Source organism: Mycteria americana, chromosome 16 (genome assembly GCF_035582795.1).
Source record: "Mycteria americana isolate JAX WOST 10 ecotype Jacksonville Zoo and Gardens chromosome 16, USCA_MyAme_1.0, whole genome shotgun sequence".
NCBI lineage: Eukaryota > Metazoa > Chordata > Aves > Ciconiiformes > Ciconiidae > Mycteria > Mycteria americana.
Genome location: NC_134380.1, coordinates 9,452,467 through 9,473,336, shown reverse-complemented (window position 1 = coordinate 9,473,336; position 20,870 = coordinate 9,452,467). Strand labels below are relative to the sequence as shown.

Genomic DNA, 20,870 nt, shown 5'->3' with positions numbered 1-20,870 from the left:
CACGCGCGGCACCATCGCCCTCTCTCACCGCCCCCCTCCGCGCACCCGCCTCTTTCTCCTCCAAGATGGCGGCGGCCGGTGGCGGCCCGGTGCGGCTGCGGCTGCTCTTCGACTACCCGCCGCCGGGCAGCCCGGGCTGCGCGCTGTGCTGGCTGCTGCTGGAGCCCAGCCACGTGCGCCTCGTCACCGACCTCGCCAGCCTCATCCGCCACAGGTTCGGCTTCAGCCGGCGGGCCCGCCTCAGCCTCTTCCTGGAGGGGGCGCTGCTGCCCCCCACCGAGAGCGCCCGCCTCGTGCGGGACAACGACTCGCTCCGGTACGGCGGGGGCTGCGGGGGCGGGGCGGGGCTGGGCCCGGCCGCCGGCAGGAGCGGGGCTCCTCGGGGCCCTCGGACTGCGCGGCACCGGGGGAGGGGGGTGTCCCCTAGCAGGCTTGAAACGCGGCTCGCCGCCGCGGGACACGGACGGGGCCTGTCGGTGCCCTCCCTGGGGGCGGGCAGGCGAGGCGCCCTCGGGCCCTTCCCGCGGCTCCCTGGGGGGGGTGGAGCGGGAGCCGGGTGCTCGCGGGCACTGTTCCCCAAAGCCCGCGGTGCCTGAGAGGCCCCAGGATGTCTGAAAGGGGCTGGAGAGAGCCAGGGGCTTGGCGATCTCATGGATGGAAGGAGAGCGCTGCCTCCGTCCCCCGGTGCTCCCGCCACCTGCCCTGAGCACCTGCGCCGCCGTGAGCGGGTCTGTTTAAAGAGACCTTGCAGCACCCGTGCCCTCAGGTGAGGGCTCAGGCCGTGAGCCTTGGTTTAGGAGAGCGACCCGTGCTCTGGAGACGGGTTTCTGAACTGTCCTGAAGTTCCGAACTGAACTTTCTGAACAGGTGGAGCATCCCCACTCCCAAAAGACAACCTTACCTGAGCTGCTAACATGTAGGAAAAAGGTGTTAGTTATGCTGAATGGTGGCTTTTGTTTGTTTGTTTTTTTCACAGAGTAAAATTGGAAGAGATAGTCGCAGATGATTATGAAGAGGTAGATGATGGCTTCTCTTATATACCAAAAGAAGATAAAAAAAGGCGTAGACAAAAGCAGGAAGAGGAAGAATTCTCTAGAAATGAAGAAGACAGGCATAAAAGGGAAAAGAAAAAGAATAAACATAATCCTGAGTATTCCTCTTGTAGGGAGGAGACCTCTGTAGATGTTTGTGACTCTCAGAAAAGGTACAAGAAAAGAAAAAGAAAGGAAGAAGTTAGTGGAAGAAATAGACTCATAGAAGGTAAGGAAGAGAGCTCTACTGACCAATCTAAAAAGCTTAAAAAAATGGAGAGGGAGAAACAGTTGGCAACAAAAAAGAAGGATGAAAAGCAGACAAAGGCTGCTGCAGCAAAGATGGCTTTAGAACAGGCAAATGAGAGCTTTTCTCTAAATTCTGGTAAAAATAACACCAAAAAGATCACAACACAGTCCAGAAAAGAGAGGGTGGGAGCTTCAGATTCCTCCAGCACGTCGTCTGACAGTGACAGCAGTGAATTAAGCATAAAGCAAAATAAATCTTCCCATAAACCTGTAGTGGCAACACTTCCCAAAAACAAATCCCAAGCTGCTGCAAATTCTGATGTGAAAACTGTTGTTTCTAATAAAGTGACTGTAAAGTCTAATGCTGAAAATTCCACTAAGACTGCAATTAGTAAAAATGCTAAAAAATCCCAGTCCTCTAGTTCAGATTCTGACTCAAGTACAGAGGATGAGAAAGTGGCAACAGCACAAGTCAGTACCGCAAAGGAAAAGTCACTGCCTAGCAATGTGGCAGCTGTAAAAACCAGTACCACCAAGGCTCCCAAAGCAAAGACCTCCTCTTCAGAGTCTGAGAGTTCAGATTCAGAAACACTTGTTATTAAAAAACCTGCAGCAAATGCTGGACTGAGTAATTCCATAGTAAGAAACTGTACTAAACAGTTGCCAGCCAGTATTCAAGGACCACTTGCCAGCCCAGGTCGTGGAAGGGGGCGTGGAACAGGAGAGGATAACTTCTGGAGAGGACCTAGGGGCCGTGGGTTTCGTGGGATGATGAGGGGCCAAGGCCGTGGGAGAGGAGCAAACCCTGGCTTCTTCTATAACTACAGCAGTGAAGGCCAGAAACAGAGGCAGTTAAATGAAGCTGCGACAAACACTTCTGTTCTTGTCCAGGTGAGTGACTTACGCAGTCATAGGTCACCTTTCTCTTGCAGCTTTAACTATACAAAAAGTGTATAGGATGAGAATAATTTGTAAAAGCAGGAATAGATTAGTAGGATAAAGGTTGATCTTAACTTAGTAAATCTGGTATTTACTGTATTTCCATTTAGCAGCCTGAGGAAGTGTTTATGAAACAATACTTGAGTGATTGTATTATAGATCTCAAAACAGAGCACTTGGATATGTACCTTACTCTTCTCAGAATGTCTTACAATCCATACAGCATAAACATTGTCTTCTGTTTTTATTAATGCAGTAATTAAATCAATGGGTTTACTGTTTGTTTCACAGAATCCCGTGGAAGTCCCCAAGAGAGACTATAGTGTGTTACCTCTTCTAGCTGCCCCACCACAAGTGGGAGAAAGAATTGCCTTTAAGGTAAAGAACTGGGGAAATACTGAATGTTAGCGGGCTAAAATTGTTTCATTTGGGCCACTGTAGGTTTTGCAGGACACGCTACAGATAGCGTAGTCCTGACAACCAAAAGCTTACACTGAAGAACTTAATCTTACATTGTTCTGGGACCGTTATCCTAGAAGTGTAAGAGTTAGGAAGTAGTCTTCATCCTATTATTTGGGGTTTTTTTTAATTTTGTTTTAAACTTAAGCAGATAGTTCAGCACCTAAAACGTCTTGTGTCTCATGTTTGTAGGCATCTCTGAAAGCGTTCGCTCCTCTCTTGCTGTCTTTCTAACCTAATAGTTTCCCATACAACAGAAACTGTTACAGTTTCTGTTGCTGGCTCTAAAAAATTCTTTTATAAAGTCTGACTGATTTTTACAAACGTTTGGAGCATATGCATAAGTTAAATGCATTTGTTTAGACTTCCTATATTTGTATAACACCAAGAAATGTCTCTGCTGTCATTTCAGTGTGAATTTCCATGTACGTTTGTACAATGACTCTTAGCTAGCACACAAGTCAGTTCACAAATAATAGAATTTTCTGGTTGCGCCTTCACAAAGTCTCTCTACCATGGGCATATTTTCAAGGTTTATATTTAAATAAGAATGCTGGAAAGAAGCATGTTACCCCTCTCTTCCCAACACGCAAGGAAAGTCAGCATTAAAATTAGATGCTATAAAAAGAAAAAAAAAAATTCTCTATGTTGTTGTTTCTCTCTATAGCTTTTCTATGGTATTACTGCAAATCTTACCATACAAATAATTTCACTTCACTGCACAATAAAAAAGTAAATGAAAATGAAATCACTGCAGTTGAGGAGACTGGGATCCATCTCCCTGATCTCCTCTCACAGCCTGAACTGAACATAAATCCTTTGGAGCAGTGAGTCCTGGAAGAGTACCTGGGACTGTGGTAGGCATCAGGATCCAGGAGTGGAAGACTTGGTTCTTGCACTTTCCTCTTGCTGAAGAAACCATGTCTGGGTATAGGTGTCATCATCAAGGACCAGGAAAAGTCATTTATTTGTATTTCTTTCAACAGCGCTTGGAACTAACTGAAAATTACAGTCCTGAAGTTTCAGACTATAAGGTACTGTTTTTCTTTCCTCCCTTAATTCACTCACAAAACTATTATAGGTGAGGTAAGGCTTAAATATTTTGAGGTTGTGCAATATTTTTCTTCTCATCCACTTGACTCCGCAGGCTATTCCTGGTGCAGCAGTAAAAATGAAAACTCTAGAACCCAAAGCTAATTGAAAATTTGAAAGGTGTAGCAGTTACCTTAAAAAACCCACAAGCATTATTAATGATCATTAATATTTTAGAGGTGACAAAAAATGCAGACCTTCAAGTAGAAAAATGTAGCTGTATTCAAGTCTACTGCTGTTTGAAGTCAAGGCAAATTCTTGAAACTCACGCAAGTAAAATTTTGTAGCCACTTCAAATAACTTGCTTTCTGGATAAGTACTGATTTAAACTACAAGGATGGTGACAATGAATAACTTTGGTTTATTGATGCCAGTAACTGCAGATTGCTGAGCTTTAATACTTTTCAGATTTTATACATAGAGAAAAAATTGACAGATAGACTTCTTAACTGTGATCAAGTACCACGGTGGTTGTAATATGGAATAGTTATCCAGTGCTGAAGTATATCTTGTCTGGTTCTTTTCTTGTTGCTTTATGAAGGAGGGGAAAATAATCAGTTGGAATGCTGATAAAAAACAGATCGAGCTTGAGATCCTTTCGTCGTCAGCAGGACAGTGTACGTACTGTGGGACACCAAATGCTTGTTGTCATGTGCATTACTTGGAAAACAGCTAGTCTGAGGCACATTTCATGTTTCAGGAGTATTTCCAATTTCCTCGCGTTCCTTCTCAACACACCCCTCCCCTTCTCACTCCCTCCCCAAAAAATCTATTTAAATGGAGAAATTCTAACACTTGCTAGTGGTATTGAAGATGCTCATAGGTATTTACAAAGTAAAATTTGTCCAGTCAGTATGAGGAGTCAGTAACTCATCTCTACTATGGTTTCATTTCCTGAAAAAAATAAAATTATTATATGGAATTACAGAGGAAAATTTTAGATCATAATGCCGTTCTTTTGCAACATCAGTGAAGCCACTGTCTTCAGTGGATGTGGAACTGAGCCCTTGCAATGACAAAGTGCATTTCAGACACCTGAAACTATGAGTGTCTCTGAACTGAATGTAGATACTGCAGTTGCCATTTAAGCCAGAATTAATGAATCACCGTCGTATGAGCATTTTCTGAAATTTAGACAGCTTATTGTTGATTTAACTTTTTCATGCATATAGTTATATTAGATAATTACCTTAATTTTGGTGTGTAGTAGTCAGTTCTACCTCAGATTTTTTTGTTAAAATTATGAACCCAAACACCCACCTCAAAAAAAAAACCCTGGTTTTGACTAGCTTTCTAAATATGGTAAACATTTAAACCTTTTTGCTTATAGTTAATGGACTTGTTTGTTTGTTTTTAAGTTGCTAAAGAGCCAGGGAAATTCGATCTGGTTTACCAGTCTGCAGATGGAGCAGAACTGATAGAGTATGCTGTTCCTCAGGATACCAAGGTATGTGGGTGTCCTCTTTTGAAGCCTGTTACAAGTTTTGCATAGCTGAGACATGCCCTGCTTTATTTATGACACCATTGATCTCAGGGAGATTCCCTTTATAATAATGCATCTGATTAAAATAAATGAAAGCAAAAATAATTGTTCCTTTCTAGCAAGAATGTGCATGATTGCAAGATAAGAATCACTTCTTGCATGTTATTCAATTAACTAGATTCAAAACCAGTCATCAAACTGTGTAACTTTTTGTTTTGGCTAATAAAATAAACAATATCCTGTCTAGGTAGAGGATCAGTTCTTAAAAGGTTGTTCATTCCATGCACTGGTTTTCTTACCTGCGTCTTTCCTTACCCAGGATGTCAGGCAGGTTGAGGGTCATTAAGAAGATTGATGAATCACAGGAAGGATCTGTGATCTTTGTTCGGTAGAGCTGTTTAAGTCTAGACAAAGCATAATGTGGGAGAAATTGCATCTGCCTGTATAGCTTGTACATGCTAAGTATTGTCTTTATTTTGTTTTCAGATAACTGAAAGTTGGGATGCACTGATAGAGCCAAGACTGATTGTTGAGCCTCCAGTTAATGGATCCAACACTGAAAATGGAACAATCTAAGATGTGATAAATGTAAATAATTGTACGGACTTGTTTTGTGAAATGCTGCCTTCTAGTTCTGAGGGCAGCAGATGCACTGGTGGATATTTTTAATAAATGGTTTTAAAAAGAAACTATGCCAAAAGAAAAATAAATGCTTTTTTCTTAGTATATGTTTTTATGTGATACAGGAATACTTTGTTCATTATAGGAAGTCTTTAATATAGATCTGTGTTTTTTTTTTTTAATAGAGGCTTAATAACAATTTTTATATCCTACTGCTGCAAGCTGCAGAACTGGAATGATTTGATAAAAAAAGCTAAAATAGGACCTTGTACTGTCAGTAACTCCATTGAAATGTCTGGGTTTGGCTAGAGCTTTATAACTGCTGTAAGGATAATTAAAAACAACATTTAAAAATGAAATATAAATATTGTTGAAGTGCACATCTCTTCCTCTACAGCTGCAGAGCATGATACAAATGCCATGACCTTGGAGTTATTTACAGGGTTCACCTGAACATGTCAAGAAAAGCTTGTGGATTTCAAGCTTCTGTAATTTTGAGAGGCAGATAAATAGTACTGGTAACTGTCAACGTTGCCTAGAACGAGTGGAGTATAACACGAATCCCTGACAAAATTATGTCCCAGTGTGTTAATCTGTCTAGGCTCTGAAAACTGTTTTGTTTGTTTGTTTTAAAGCAACCCCTCTTGCCCTTTAAGTGCTGAAGTTTCTGTGCTTTCTTCTTTCCTTCCTAATAGAATGGGTCACTAGGTGGCGGCAATGCGCTTCGCTGACATCTCTGCTAATTATTAGCATTGAGGTAGCACCTCGTACCCACGTAGTGCTTGCATCTTGGCAAGTCTTACAGTTTGACAGTCAACCCCTGTCCCAGGTAGTTGACTCTTAAACAGAAGACATGGAAAAAAAAAAAAAACCAACACCCTAGATACAAGCAAACACCTGAAAAATTGTACATCACGGTTTAGCTAACATGTACTCTTGACTAGCGTGTGATTACATAAAAATATTGCACACCTCTGCATTATCCCTATTAAAACGCCTTGTTTGTGAAGGAATCATTTTTATATGAGTAAAACTAATTTGTGTCTTGTGGTTCTCTTTAGTTGCCATTATTTTATGTTAAAATTTGTTTTTTAGAAATGGACAGTTGGATTCATGCATGGCTATTCTTGCAAACTGGACAAAAAGAAAATTCCAGACAACTCTAGCACAGTCATGCTGAGACAGCTGGGATTAATGGAAAGATTTTTTTCTAAAGGAAATTGTTAATTTTGAATTCTTATAAAATTGCAAAAGTTAACACAAGTATTTCACAGCATTTTAGAGCAGGATTCACCTCTTGTTCCATTGCCTACAGTGCCTTTTGTCCTCAAATTAAAAGGATACAGAGTCCCTCTGGCTGTGATGAATAGATGATGGTTGAAAACAAATATACCCCAGAGAGAGGATGTTTTGAAGATAAAATCTTGAGTTTTATTTACCCATTGCTATCAAGTTTGGGTGCAACTACTGTTTCAATGCACAATTTAAATCAAACCAAGTAAACGCAGCCTGACAAAGCTGGCTGACTGCCCTTCCTGTCACACCCATACACCTTCTCTTGACAGAGCCACACAGGAGGTTCCTCATACCAGGGGAGCCGGGGCAGGGCTGGGGCACTAAATGGGTAAGAAATGTGGAACAGGACAATGTGCACGTGAATCCCAGAGGGAGCTGGTGACGCTCTGAACAACCCCTTTTTGTTTGCTTTCTGTCCCTAGAGTTTTGAGGGCTCTTGCAAGCCCCTTTGCTGGAACAGCCCCAGCTGCCAGTCAGGGGGGCTCCTTGCTACCCTCCTCTATGCGATTTAGCATTATGGGTTTGTTCAAAAATTCTGTTACAATTTTTTAACAAATTCTAGTCTCATGACTCAAAATGTGAGGGGGTGTTTGAGCTAGCAAGCTACAGTCGCACATGTAGGCCTACAGACATGGTGAGCACCTGCAGCTAGAGGCTGGCAGCCGGAAGCTGCTGAACAGATATTAGAGACCTAAAAGTTTGCTGCTGTGACTACAGACCTTGCAAAAACCACATTGAGTAGGTGTCAGCTCTTTAGGAATTTGGGATTATTTATAATTTTGATGGGAAAATTGCACCTACTTAAACCACTTTGAATATTAAATGCAAAAAAGTCAAAGAGTATCAGAACAGCCATCTCAATGTTTGCTCAGCCACGTGTACATGAGGAACAATTCATTCTGCTGTGCTTCTAACTTCCTGCTCAGACTCTGAGTGCCACTTTGAATCCACAATATCTGGGCAAAGGGTTAGATTTAGTTCAGAACCACATGAAGAAGTTCTCAAGTAATTGCAAGGAAGCAAAGAGAGTAGTAACTTGAGTAGCTATTTAAACGGTAAAATTCTTCAATTTTTTAATGTTAAACATTATTGTTTTTTAGACAACAGGAGTGGCTAGGCTTACTCAAAACAGAATTTCAAGCCCTCTTTGACAATGGAGAACTTAAATTGCTCACCTGAGCTGTAAACATCCCGTGTTCTCCTCCAGAAGCAAAAGCTACAACTGTGAAGGTGTATATTTACCCTTTATATTTGCACACCTTTGTCTGCATCAGCAGACGCCAGATGAGTGCTGCAGAAAATGCAGAGAAGGTGCTGAGTCTTTGAAAGATGACAGTGGCTTAGTCCAGATAAGTCCACGAAGAAGTGTTTTGTTCACCTACAGAAAAATAAGAAATGTAAACATTAATAGCTGCTCTTTGGTCCCACCTCTGGTAACACACACAACGCAGCTCTGTAAGAACGTTCCTTTGCAGTCACTGTCAACCACCACCGCCCAGGTCCCCTCTGACAGCAGTGATGAAGCCCTGATCTGCATAACCTGACGAGGCTGTAAATCAGTGGAGCCATGCCCATCTCCTAGAAACTGCCACCCTCAAGCAGATTACGTACTTGACCCTTAAACTTTTGCTCCCCTGTCAAAGCCATGGCAGCTCTGAACGCCTCCTGTCATCCTTCCTGCACCATTACTAAGCAGTGAATCAGAGCCCCTGACACACGACTCCTCCGTAGTTCATCCTGAAGGAGTATTACGAGACTGGCCCAGATATGGAGGTAGAAGTCAACCTTATCTGTATAATGTAGGTTTACAATGACTGTTGAGATTTAATTTAGTCTTCCAAAATAACTGGGTTTCTTTTCCTTCAAAGCACTAATTATAACAGACAAATCACCACTGCCTCTTTTGAGTGCTTTATACGATTCTTGAACATTTTTTGAAGTCTCTGAGGACTAATGCCAACACAGAAACCTCACAATTGCCTGCTAATACTTTTTTTAACAACATTAAAAGCAACATCAGTTCTCCACACTAGGTGTCCTTTGGCCACTCCAAATGCAGTCGAGAGCAGACGCTTCTTCCGCTGCAGACTACTGGGCTGTTTAAATTCTTGGGAGGGGGTCACAGACTTTGTGCCAGGCTGCTCCATTTCATCCATGCTGCCAGTGTCAGTGGAGAAGTACGGAGGGCACCAAGGAAGTCCCTGGGATGCCAGCAGACAGGGCAGAAGAGGGGACAGGAAGAGGCCACTGGAAGAATTTGCAGTCAAGTTAGTTAAGACAGGAGTGGTTGCAGCATCCAATGTTTCTGTTAGAAACAGTGATTATTCACCAGTTAGACGGAGGGGAAAAAAAGAAAATTTGAGGAAGTATCTTCTTTTGAGATGGTTTCCACATTGACAGTGCAGTCCTGTGTGCTTGAAAAACACTGGATCCACACCAGCTCATTTGATTTTCAACAGCCAGGTTAAGCGTAGCTCCGAGGAAAGCAGCCGGGGCTGGCGGCAGCTCGGCCCTGTGCACGGCGGCAGTCGGGGTTCGCACGTTTGCTTGGCCTCGGGCACACACCTGCGGGCGGCGGTGACCGAGGCAGGCAGCTGCCAGACCGGGCTGGTGTCTGGAGCTCGCTTTCCGCCCAGTTTTGGGACGGGAGCGGGGCAGCCGGGGGGGCCGCGCTCCCCGCCGCGGTGGGGCTGGCAGCGCGGGTGGGCGCTCGCATCCGAAACGATTCGCTTCGGTTTAGAAACCAAACCCGAGACCTCCCGGGCACAGCGGCTGCCATGGGTGAGGCTGCACCGCCCCCCCGCCCCTGGGCTCGGGACCGCCGGCGGGACGGGGGCACCGCGGGGCCGCCCCGCCTCCCCCCGGGTCACGGCAGCCGCCCTCGCGCCGGCACCCACCCACGGCCCCGCGCGCGAACGGCGGCGGAGCTGCTGCCCCGGGGAAGGCGGCTCCGGGGGGAGGGGCGGCCGCCCCCGCAGCCGGGGCTGCCCGGCCCGGCCCGGGCCAGAAGCGCCGCAGCCGCCGCCCCGCACGCGGGCGGGTCCCGGGGCTGCCGCCCCTCCCGCCGGGGCGGGGACGGGACGCGTAGATTCCCGGAAAGCCCCAGTCCGAGTTTCGGTTTTGGAATCTCGGGGCAGCGGCAGCCGGGGCGATGGCGGCGCTGGCCCCGTCGTCGTCGGAGCTAGGCCTGGCGGCGCTGGAGGAGGAACTGACCTGCTCCATCTGCCTCTGCCTCTTCAGCAGCCCCGTGACGGTGCCCTGCGGGCACAACTTCTGCGCCTCCTGCCTGGAGCTCTCCTGGGCCGGGCTCTCGGGGAACTTCAGCTGCCCGCAGTGCCGGGCCACCTTCGCGGGCCGCCCGCAGCTGCAGAAGAACACGGTGCTGTGCCGGGTGGTGGAGCAGCTCCAGGGCTGCGCCGGGGCCGGGGCCGAGGAGGAGGCGGCGGCGGCGGGGGGGGGGTGCGGGGCGGAGGCGGCTCCCGTCTACTGTGACAGCTGCCAGCAGGCGCCCGCCGTGCAGACCTGCCTGACCTGCACCGCCTCCTTCTGCCCCGAGCACCTGCGGCCGCACCAGGACAGCCCTGCCTTCCGCGACCACCAGCTCTGCCCGCCCCTGCGCGACCTGCAGCAGCGCAAGTGCCCGCAGCACAACAAGCTCTTCGAGTTCTTCTGCAGCCAGCACGGGAGCTGCATCTGCTCCCTCTGCCTCCTCGGGCACAAGCTGTGTCCCACCAGCCCCCTGCAGCTGGCCAAAGCCAACGCCGAGGTAAGCGGCCGGAGCAGGCGGAGCGGCCGGCTCTGCCCGGGACTGGGGCACCCCGGAGCTCCCCTCCACTCCCCCGGGGCCTGGTGGGTCCCTGGGTGCTGGGGTCGTGGGCTGTGGAGTGCCGAGGGGAGGCTGGACCGAGACTTGGACCACAGATCTTGTGCCTGGCCGTGGCAAACTCTTATCCACGTGCACTCCAGTGTGCGCTCGAGCACATTTTCAGAGTCGTTCCTTGCATTTTCCTTCTCTCTCCAAGATTGTGCTCCGAGGGTCTGGGAAGGCTCTATCGCGGGCTTGATAGCCAGCTGCTGTCTTGAGCTGGGCTGACCGGCGAGGCCTCCCGCCTCTGTGGGTGTCGCCCCAACTCCGAGCCTCCTCTGCTGCTCACTGCATGGGGTTCGCTGGGTGGCCTCACCGCAGGCTGACCGAGGGACTGTAGACAGACATTGCTCTGTGTATGTTCTTACGACGCAAAGAATTATAAAAGTAGCCTAGGGAGAGCTCTAGCACGTAGATAAAAGCCAGGAGCAGGTTCTCCATGGAGTGGAAGGTAAGGAAACCTGGCCTTCGTATCTTACAGCGCAGCTGAAAATCAGAGGGCAGATGAGTTTAGGTGGCCAAAATCCCATATGTTTGGCGAGCATGTATACTGATTACCCTCAGAAGTCCTCCCCGATTTATCTTAGCAGCATCTTGAACTAAAGGAATAGGTAATTCACATCTGAGCAACAAAATTCTCAATTAAAAATGAGAGGGGTGAACAGTAGAGTTAACCTAGTGCCCAAAGTCCAACCTGAGAGCTAACACAAAGTTTATTCTTAGCACTGGGAACTGCTGTGCTGATGAAAGCACTCAGCCCTTATCAAAAGAGTGAGCAGCATGCATCTTGCTGTTGGGAGAGGTGGAGCTGCTGGGAGGGTGCTGGCTCCACAAGCCACACACGTGCAGGAGAGGATTTTTACATCCTGTAAGGTTTAAGGAGCAGTAGGTTTTAAATCGATAGTACTAAATGCTTACAGAGGTTATTTAAAGCTTTCTGTAAATACAATTCTTACTCCAGTAAGCATGACCCAACTGAGAGCAGACATGGCAACTGCTTTTCTGAAATACTTTCTGATCTCTTCTGTTGCAGTCAGCGCTGAAGAAGAGACTGCTAGAGCTGTGTAATCAGAGTGAGAGAGCTGCTCGAGCGCTGAACACTGTGAAAACAAACCAAAGCCAAGCTGCTGTAAGTGAGTAACTCTTCAAAATGCTGTCGAGTTGCTTGGCATACGCTGGCCACTGCATGTTGTTGATGCTTGTACTATTGTGACAATGGCTGTAGTATTGAGATTGCATTGGCAGGAGAAGACGTTATTGGGAAGGAACAGAAAAGAGATGTTTTGGCAGAGCCAGGCAGCTCCGTAGGAGATGGGAATAACCCAACCACCGTGACACACCCGACTCGTAACAGGGCTTAAACCTGTCCTTTCCTGTTGCACCAGAAAGTGCTTATTTGTGCAGCCCAAGCTAAGGGATTGGTGAGCTGCAATGGCTGCACCAGTGCAGGAAGTTGGGATGGCTCTTCCCCATAAATTACCACAACTAATCCTTGCTCTTAGCTGATGATCGGGGTTGCTGTCTGTGCCGATGGCTGGATTGGGTACATCTCACTTGTACCATCCTTTCTGAACCGACTGGTAGAGACCAAGAAGCTGAAAAGCCACCAGGGTAGCATGTCTGCACTCCTCTGGAACATCTCTTGGAGGATCAGAAATTACTTTGTATTAACCAGAGATGCCACATCTCGGAGGCAGAAACAACTACAGCTGTGCAAGCGGCTGTGCGGTGTCCAAGCTCGCAGTGGCACAGCCCTGTCCCAGTGCTGGTAACCACTAGATGGCACGGCTAGCCTGGCCTCTGCCCGGCAGCCCCCGCAACAGGGATCTGGAGACCGAGAATTGTCCTGATTTCTTGGGAGTAAATGAGTTCTCTTTCCAAACTACACGGAAATACATAGCTTTTCTATTGCCTGTTTCAAGTAATTGAAGGCTTCGTGTTCCTCAAAGGCTTGTAGTAGTAGTAAGCAGTACTTTGTCCACAAACTGTTATTTTGAAACCAGTGTCTGTTCTTGTCTGTTCCAGGAGACAGCTTCCAGAAAGAAAGAATTGATCAGAAGTGAGTTTACAGAAATTAAAGCTTTAGTTGAAGAAAGAGAAAACCAGGCCTTAAAAGTAATTGCAGATGAAGAAAAAAGAGTTTGCAATAAGTTTGATTATGTTTATGGTGTTCTGGGAAGTAAGAAGAATGAAATTCAGTCTCTCAGAGATCAGATTGAGATGGCACTGACTGAAGGTGATGACATTCTGTTTTTGAAGGTAATATGTCCTTTAGATGCAAATCAAATTCTTTGTGTTTCTAAAATGCAGAATCACAAAAACCTGCTGTGGTAGTCCTGCTCTCCAGACACTTTCAGTCAAATGATAATCCACTCATGTGCAAGAACCTGCTACAAAAGGATGTATTGATAAGTACACAAATATCAATGAAAGAGTGCTGAAATGAAGTGGTGTCTGGTAACTCCCCCCAGTTCAGCCTCTGCTGCAAGTGGAGGGGACAGCGAGTGAGAGAATTCATCTCCACGAGGTGTTGCAGCTCCATGCCATGACACTGTCTAGTAGATCTTTCTCACTGCTTCAGATATCAGTTGGGAATTAATGCACATGGGTTACTGCTGAAATTTTGCCATGGGTCGTGTCTGACTGTAGTGTTTGCTCCTTTGAATTTGAGATGAATGCACAAACCCCACCCCATTTAAAGTAACTTGGTTGTATTTTTCTATGTCTGCTACACACGGTCTGCATGAGATCTTCTATTTCTCATTTCAGAGAGCAGCAGCACTGCAACGAATGTCAACAAAAGAGGCTTTTGTCCCTGTAATTGAAATGGACCAAAACTTGATACATTCCACTTATCAGTCTGCCATTAACCTTAAAGACATTGTGAAACTTTCAGTGACTCAATGTAGGGAGAAGAGAGCAGAAGGTACTGTATCACTGGGAGAATTGGCATTTTCTGCTTTGGCTTTGAGCTCAAATGAGGCATCTTCCCCTCCAATCCAAATATCATTTAAAAAAAAATACCATTTTTTGGCATTTTTTTTATACCAAATTTTTTTATACCAAAAATACCAGCAAATACCATTGGTTAATATAAATTGTCTTCCAACTTCTGTGGTCCTCCATTTCCAAAGAAAAATGCTACAGTCTGGGCTAAACTAGGAGAAAATGTGTGCCAGTGTCTCTTTACTTTTATCTATACTTGGATAAGCTGAGTATCGTGATACTATGCCCTTCTGGCACAGCTCAGCCTTTATTCCTTACAGTAATTTATGTTTTTATTATGTAGCAGGGTTGGATGCAGTTGGGATGTGGATTTGAGGGGAAACATAAAATGCTTTTGAGCGATAGGGCTATGGTTACCCAGCTGTAAAGGTACTGATTGTGTATGTGTTGTAGAACAAAGCCCTACTTACCAGGTTAAGCAAAAGTATCTTTTGGACTGGGGCATGGGTATCTTCTATGCAGTTTCCATCTCTGCCAAGTATCACTTAAGTTCTATTCACGTGACTGAAAAATAAGATTGAAAAATGTCCTTGCTCATGCATTACTATTCCTGGTAATACAAACCATAATGTAAAATATTGTCATTGCAGCAAAACCTGGGAAAGCTAAGCCCACTCCAGTGACTCCTGTAAACAAAGCCTTTGTTGTGAAAAAGCCTCCGGGACCACGTAAGTACTAAAGAACGTCATCCTCTCCTAACTATGGTTTTACCATTAAATAAGAATTGAAGCAGTTACCCAAGAGCTGTTTGCTCTGGCGGTGATGCAGTGATTATCTGTAGTGAGCACTTTGGCACGGGAAAGGGAGGGTGTTTTGGGCTATTTAGTGATGGATGCCTTGTGAGCTGTAAAGCCGCAAACTGCCCAGATACGGTGGTGCGTTGGCCTCGGTGTGCGCGTGCACCTGGAGTGGTGTCAGCGCAGGCTGTAAAGCAAAGCAGAGCCTCCCGCCCTCTGGTTGTTGCAGACTTTTTTTTCACTTGTACTAAACATCTGTTGGCTTGTTTGATGGATTTATATATATTGAATCCTGCTTACGAGCTGTCTGTGTTCTGTTTTGCCCTCCCCCTCCCCCCTGCCCCCCCAAGAGCATAGCCACAAAGAGAAAACCCTTCACGAGACTCAAGCCGCTTTGCAGGTGCAGGCAGATACCAGTAAGTGGTGATTAATAGCAGCCTTACTCAAACATTTTGCTGGCCATGTCTTGCTTAGAGTCTAAGGCTGGGGTGATGGAGACAGTCTTTGTCTTTGTCTCTCTACTGAGGCCTTTCAGTGTTGTTTTGTCCAGATACTGGTATTAATGTGGCACTCTAGCCTGTTCGGAAGATCTTCTATATTCTCTTTTTGAAATAAATCCAAATGTTAAGAAACTACTTCTGTTACTTCCACTGAGCTCTTGACACATGGTCCTTTCCATTCACAAGTCCTGGGTGTGGAGCACTCAACGGGGTCTGTTGTGGATTGCTGGAGTTGAATGAACTTGTAGCTCCTGTTGCTGCACTAGAAGATGTGTTGTAAAAAGAAAAGGAATAGCCTACATGCCTCATGGGAACAGGCTTATTACCACTTCCCCTAACACCCTGCATCCTGGAGTAGAGATGAAGCTCCTTCCAGGCTTATGACCCTGTGAAATAGGAAGCAAATAGTACGTTGTGCTTCATGTGTAGCTTTCCAGTATGGATGTATTTGTACATGGCTTCAATGTGCTGGACTGTCAGCATGTTGTCTTCTTCAAAGAGCCATGATGATGGCATTAGAGGTGGCATAGTCTATCAATGACTTTTCAGTCTCCGTAGAACTCACAGTTCACTTTTTTTTTTTCCCTCCCTCCAGAAGAGAAAAAGAAACCTGCTAAAGTTGGTGAGTCCAAACTTTCAGCATACTGATTCTAACTTTCATTGACTGCTCTTAAAAAGATAAGTAGATGGTCACTAGTGTTGGTGTATTAAGCAAAAGTTCAACTCTTGCTCTGAGAAGGCTCTTACCTGTCACTGTGAAAGTGATCAAGCACTGAAAGAGGTTGCCCAGAGACAACAGGGGATTTTCAAAACTTGACAAGACTGTGAGTGACCTGAGCTAATATTGAAGTTAACCCTGTGTGGAGCAGGAGGCTAAACCAGATAACCTCTAGAGGTCCACTCCAACCTGAGGGTGTCTGTGGTTGTGTGTTAAGCATGCGGGGTTTCTTCCTAGCTGACCTAACTCTCTTTTCTTCTGCCGACACAGCACCAACTACGGGAACACTAAATCCTGTAGCTGTCGTTTCAACTAAAGAGCTTATTGACAGCTTTCTGAAGAAATCCAGAGAGGAGCTTTTGCAGTGTAAGACACCTGACGTTACAATACTTAAAGATGAACTTTCTGCACTTACTGCACTGGTGTTATGTGCCCTCTGTAGTTATCTGACAAAAATACTTTTGAGGGGGGTTAGTTAGCTTAGTAGGTTATCAACTAGTTGTTACAAATGAAGGAAATTTTTGGAGGAAAAGGGGGCAGGAGGTTTCTAAGTGGTTCTTTTGCCAGATGAATCAAATTTATCTTCAGTATTCATGTATCTTTACGAAGGTAAATTAAATTTTCTCAGTAATGGCTTTGGTTTCCCCTCAAATGACTGCATTAGGGTAGCCTAGAAATACAATGTAACGCAGTGAATTTTTCTTTGAAATGAAACACAGGCTTTTATGCAAGCCCATGATGGCTTGCTTAAGATGCTATACCAGATTGTATACAATACAGTATACCTTTCACTGCCAGATCAGCAATCCCTTTCTTCTGCCAGCATATATTTGTTGGGTGGTGAAACAATCCCATGGGGATGTAGGAAGGAAAGAAACTTGCCCTCCATTTATCTGCTGCGTAACACAGAGCTGCAGTTGAACCCAGCAGCTATTACTGTGGCCCTAAGAACTGCCTGCCTTGTGGAGGAGAGCAGAGCAGGGAGATAAATACACATAGGAACACGTGCCTAGGCAGAACGGTATAAGTAAAAGTGCTTTGCTCTTCAGTACCTTCAAACGATTCATGTCATTGCAGATGCTGCTAACATCACACTGGATTACAACACAGCTCATAACAAAGTGATTCTGTCTGAGAGGTATACCAGGATGTCTGTCTCAGACACCCCCCTGAATTATAACCACCACCCCCAGCGCTTCACCGATTGTACCCAAGTGCTGGGGTTCCAGTGCTTCAAGAGAGGCATCCACTACTGGGAGGTGGACCTGCAGCAGCACAACTTCTGTGGCATTGGCATCTGCTACGGCAGCATGGACCGGCAGGGGCCAGAGAGCCGCCTGGGGAGGAACAGCAGTTCTTGGTGTATTGAGTGGTTTAATGCCAAAATATCATCCTGGCATAATGATGTTGAAAAGTGCTTACCCAATGTGAAGGCTACCAAGATTGGTGTGCTGCTCCACTGCGAGGGAGGGTTTGTGATTTTCATGGCTGTTGGGGAGAAGCATAACTTGATCTATAAATTTAAAACCCAGTTTACTGAAGCCTTGTACCCTGCCTTCTGGTTATTTTCCAGTGGCACTGTTCTCTCTCTTTGCCAATTGAAATAGTAAGGTCTGGTATCTTAATTTAGTTCGCCTAAGTACTTACATGCAGATAATCAGTCCTGCAGCAACTCTTTGTATGTCTTAGTCTAAGAAGCCTCAAAGATTGTTTGTTTGAAATGAAAATTAGTAGCTCTTTTAAGTGGTTTGGGAAATCTGCTGATTCTTTGGTCTGAATTGCTAAAGCCTTTAGATTGTGATTTAGTAAAACGTTGATGATAGTTAAAACTACGATGAGGTTTTGCAAAGACCTTGATTATCCTTCTAAAAGCAAAGTTATGCTACGAACCATTGTTAAATGTCTTCAGTAGCCACTGTGGCTTCTGTGGTTTGCTGTAAAGGATCCCCAGAATTAATTTTTAGGTCTAAATGTGTTTCACAGGTAGCAATAACCCCTTTGAGAAAGAAACAGGAAGAATTCCTTGACAAATTCAGGTTCCAGGCTTTGAGGTAGGTCTCAGCGTTGCCTTTTTCTCTATACACAGACTGTTGTCCATAGTCAGGACTTGGAATATACGTGTTCTTAGTCTATGACTCCGTGAGATGGCACGGAATGAACTATTAAGATCAGTAAGTTCAGGTCTTATGACAGTAAGTTATAAAAGCCAGTATGACAAATCTCATCAGAATGGAAATGCAGAGACTTTTAGAGTTGATGGATAAGAAATGGTGTTAGAATCACCAGGAAATACATGACATCGACTCAGAGACTGAGAATATGCCAGAGCGTCTTCAGGAAGACATCCTGCAGAGCAGTAGTGTGCGCCCTGTAATAATACAGTTTGTGGGATGAAGCATTCTGTCTCATATTCTGACCCAGAACGTGCTTCACATCTTCACAGTGAATGCTTTTCAGCGGGTTTTTCTTGTGTGCTGAGGAGTTCAGGGAGTGCATTTTTGGCTTGCATAGGGAGCATAAATGTGCTGTTCACTTAAAGCAGGGTCTGCCGTCATAAAGCTTTTCCTCTTTGCGAGGCGGGATGTTCTCTGCTGGTGTATCTTTAGTTGTTCAGGTTGTAGAAACTGGATTTCCTACATCTTATCGGGACTCTGATTTGAGGAGTCTCAAGACAGTGTGCACAGTACATAAAAAATGCTGCTTCCTGTCTGCATGAAGCCTGCAGGCAGGAGGGTGAGCCTTTTGAAACATACAGGGAATTAGCACAAAGGAGAATATACTTGCATTCCGACTGGAATAGATTTTTAATTCTCCTGGTGTTCTTTGCTTTGGGTTGTGGTATGTCTTCAGAAGTCCTTGCCACGTACAGAGGAATCTGTACTACTGCATTTCTTAGTTACAACTTTAAAACAATCAGTAGGCATTCAAGGTATTTGGATCTCATAGTTATTGGGCCTGTATCTTGTTGATGCCTCTGGACTTACCATGCTAGCTCTTATTTCTTGCGGTAGCCCATGAAGAACAGAGAAGCTCACACGAGAGACTTCCTGGACTTGGATTTGTAAAACTCCTCCTTATAGGACCTGGTGAAATAAAACACAAAGCTACTGCTGACAGTTTAGAAACGAATTGTGAGAAGGCTCAAAGGAACCTCTCTGACTACATGTCACATTAGCCAAAGTGCTTTAGAGAGAGACTTGCAGGAATTCAGACTTGGTGTCTCTATTTGTACTTGGTTTGTAAACTCTTAGTACTTTGTCAAGGATAGCATAGGTGTAATAAGACTTTCCCATTTCTTTGGCCAGAATAGGATATGGAATCAATGGTGGACCTAAAAGTGTCACAGCTGTCTTTGGAGTAGTTGTATTATCTCAAGGGTCTCAGCTTTCCAAAGCACAGCCAGCACTAAAACTACCAAAGCAAGCAAAACACTTCAAAAGGTGCGGGAGGAGGATGCGTCCTGCTAGGAGCCAACAATGAAGGCAAAACTCCCCTCCCCCCCGCCACTTCCAGTTTCTCAGCTGTGAGGGACAAGAGCAGTTTCCTCTGAGAAATCCTGTCCATGGAGCTGCAACGCAGGGCTGCAGATCCGTGCCGTAGGGTGCTGAAGGAGTACTCTGTCCCCTTGTTCATGGGGAAAAAAGTGTTCCGGTGGTTTGTGCAGTGGAGAAAGTCCACAGTTTCTATTGCTTGCTTCTTGACTTTAAAGGGGTGTCAATATTAGCCTTTAAGTCTATGGGCTTCTTTAGCCATAGTCTGGCGTGATACTCAAGCAAAGTAAAGAGCAGCTTTTATTCTGCCATGTTGGACAAGGTGGGATTCTTTAAATGTGACATTGGTGTATGACCAACAGTATATAACACTTAAGGTGTTCTGGATTACCACAGGCAGTGAAATAAGCCTGCCACTGGATTCCTGGTTCTCTTTTTTGTTTGTTTTCTTTTGTGAATGACTAGAAATGATAGAATGAGTTTCTGTTAATTTGGAATGAAATGAGAAATGCATAACTGAATTGCTGTACTTCTGAAAACTGTTATTTTTTGTTAGCTTCAGATACCTTGGATATATCAAAACAGTGGGGTGATATAACATTAGAAAAAAACATTAGTTACAGCATGATAAATAATGGTTCAAAACCCTCTTCAACACAACTGAAGTGTTTTTACTTGGCCAGTAACTATCAAAGCTGTACTGGTTTTAAACAAAATGTAGATACAAGCATGTGTTTTAATTATACTTTTCTTTTTAATACTGTAAAGAATCAAACTTACCCAGTCTAGAAAAAGAACTAATTCTGGTGTTAATAAAGCCATGAGGATGTAGAATGATTTGCATATTAATGTACAAGTGAGAGTAAATGGAGAAACACTGACCCACTGAAAATACACTTATCTGTTTAAATTTAATCTTCAATGAAACATCATAAAATACTGCAGCTAGAAAAATAAAGTTATTTAATTATAAACCTGTTGCTTGTACTGATATATCAGCCATGTACTCCAGTATGTATACTATATGTTATTCCATATAGCTGTGTCAGCTAGACATCCTTGTCAGGGCAATAGACATCGATTTTATGCCATCTGTTTTATGACTGTGCCTGTAACTGTTTTAGAAGTTGACTGTTGTTGATCTTTTCAGCTGTAACATGAATGAATTGTGATATTTTGAATTCAATAAATATTCATGGTAAACCCTAACTCTAAATGTTTTGTTCTGTGCTCAAAGTTGAAACAAGCAGTAAGGAAGGCAGAAATAAAGATGCTATAGTGTACAAATAAGAGGCCTTTTACTGAGTTACACAAGAACTGGGGAAGGGAGAAAAGGAGAGCTGCATAGGCTGTGGTATCCTCTGGACTGTCAAATGCCATCCT

General features: G+C 44.9%; 2 protein-coding genes and 1 long non-coding RNA gene across 5 annotated transcripts; 2 read left to right on the top strand and 1 right to left on the bottom strand.

The window, feature by feature from the left end:
* The first annotated feature begins 38 nt into the window (after nt 1-38).
* Nucleotides 39-6,893, top strand: COIL (coilin). 2 transcript variants are annotated; one of them, XM_075518695.1, is made up of 7 exons: nt 39-316; nt 977-2,171; nt 2,511-2,597; nt 3,665-3,712; nt 4,312-4,387; nt 5,129-5,217; nt 5,740-6,893. In XM_075518695.1, the coding sequence occupies exons 1-7, from the start codon at nt 66-68 to the stop codon at nt 5,827-5,829; spliced, it is 1,836 nt and encodes a 611-aa protein (XP_075374810.1). In that variant the 5' UTR covers nt 39-65; the 3' UTR covers nt 5,830-6,893. The 2 variants fall into 2 exon arrangements, with proteins under 2 accessions (XP_075374810.1, XP_075374811.1); XM_075518696.1 differs by lacking the exon at nt 39-316 and adding an exon at nt 527-766.
* LOC142417737 (uncharacterized) lies at nt 4,283-10,520 on the bottom strand. Its single transcript, XR_012778114.1, has 4 exons — nt 10,384-10,520; nt 8,413-8,548; nt 5,553-5,657; nt 4,283-4,394 (listed from the first exon to the last, which is right to left on the bottom strand). It is a non-coding gene; the product is annotated as an uncharacterized LOC142417737 (long non-coding RNA).
* On the top strand, nt 10,145-20,696 carry TRIM25 (tripartite motif containing 25). 2 transcript variants are annotated; one of them, XM_075518689.1, is made up of 9 exons: nt 10,145-10,936; nt 12,069-12,164; nt 13,061-13,294; nt 13,805-13,961; nt 14,632-14,709; nt 15,129-15,194; nt 15,874-15,900; nt 16,267-16,362; nt 17,074-20,696. In XM_075518689.1, exons 1-9 carry the CDS (start codon nt 10,322-10,324, stop codon nt 17,601-17,603), a joined length of 1,899 nt encoding a protein of 632 aa, XP_075374804.1. In that variant the 5' UTR covers nt 10,145-10,321; the 3' UTR covers nt 17,604-20,696. The 2 variants fall into 2 exon arrangements, with proteins under 2 accessions (XP_075374804.1, XP_075374805.1); XM_075518690.1 differs by lacking the exon at nt 15,129-15,194 and having other exon boundaries at nt 10,147-10,936.
* The last annotated feature ends 174 nt before the right edge of the window (nt 20,697-20,870 follow it).

Bases quoted from the DNA above. Each gene is read 5' to 3' on its own strand.
- COIL (XM_075518695.1), top strand. From the start codon at position 66: ATGGCGGCGGCCGGTGGCGGCCCGGTGCGGCTGCGGCTGCTCTTCGAC. The intron at 2,172-2,510 runs GTGAGTGACTTA...TTTGTTTCACAG, and splicing joins ACACTTCTGTTCTTGTCCAG to AATCCCGTGGAAGTCCCCAA. The intron at 2,598-3,664 runs GTAAAGAACTGG...TTCTTTCAACAG, and splicing joins GAGAAAGAATTGCCTTTAAG to CGCTTGGAACTAACTGAAAA.
- TRIM25 (XM_075518689.1), top strand. From the start codon at position 10,322: ATGGCGGCGCTGGCCCCGTCGTCGTCGGAGCTAGGCCTGGCGGCGCTG. The intron at 12,165-13,060 runs GTAAGTGAGTAA...TGTCTGTTCCAG, and splicing joins CAAACCAAAGCCAAGCTGCT to GAGACAGCTTCCAGAAAGAA. The intron at 15,901-16,266 runs GTGAGTCCAAAC...CTGCCGACACAG, and splicing joins AAAGAAACCTGCTAAAGTTG to CACCAACTACGGGAACACTA.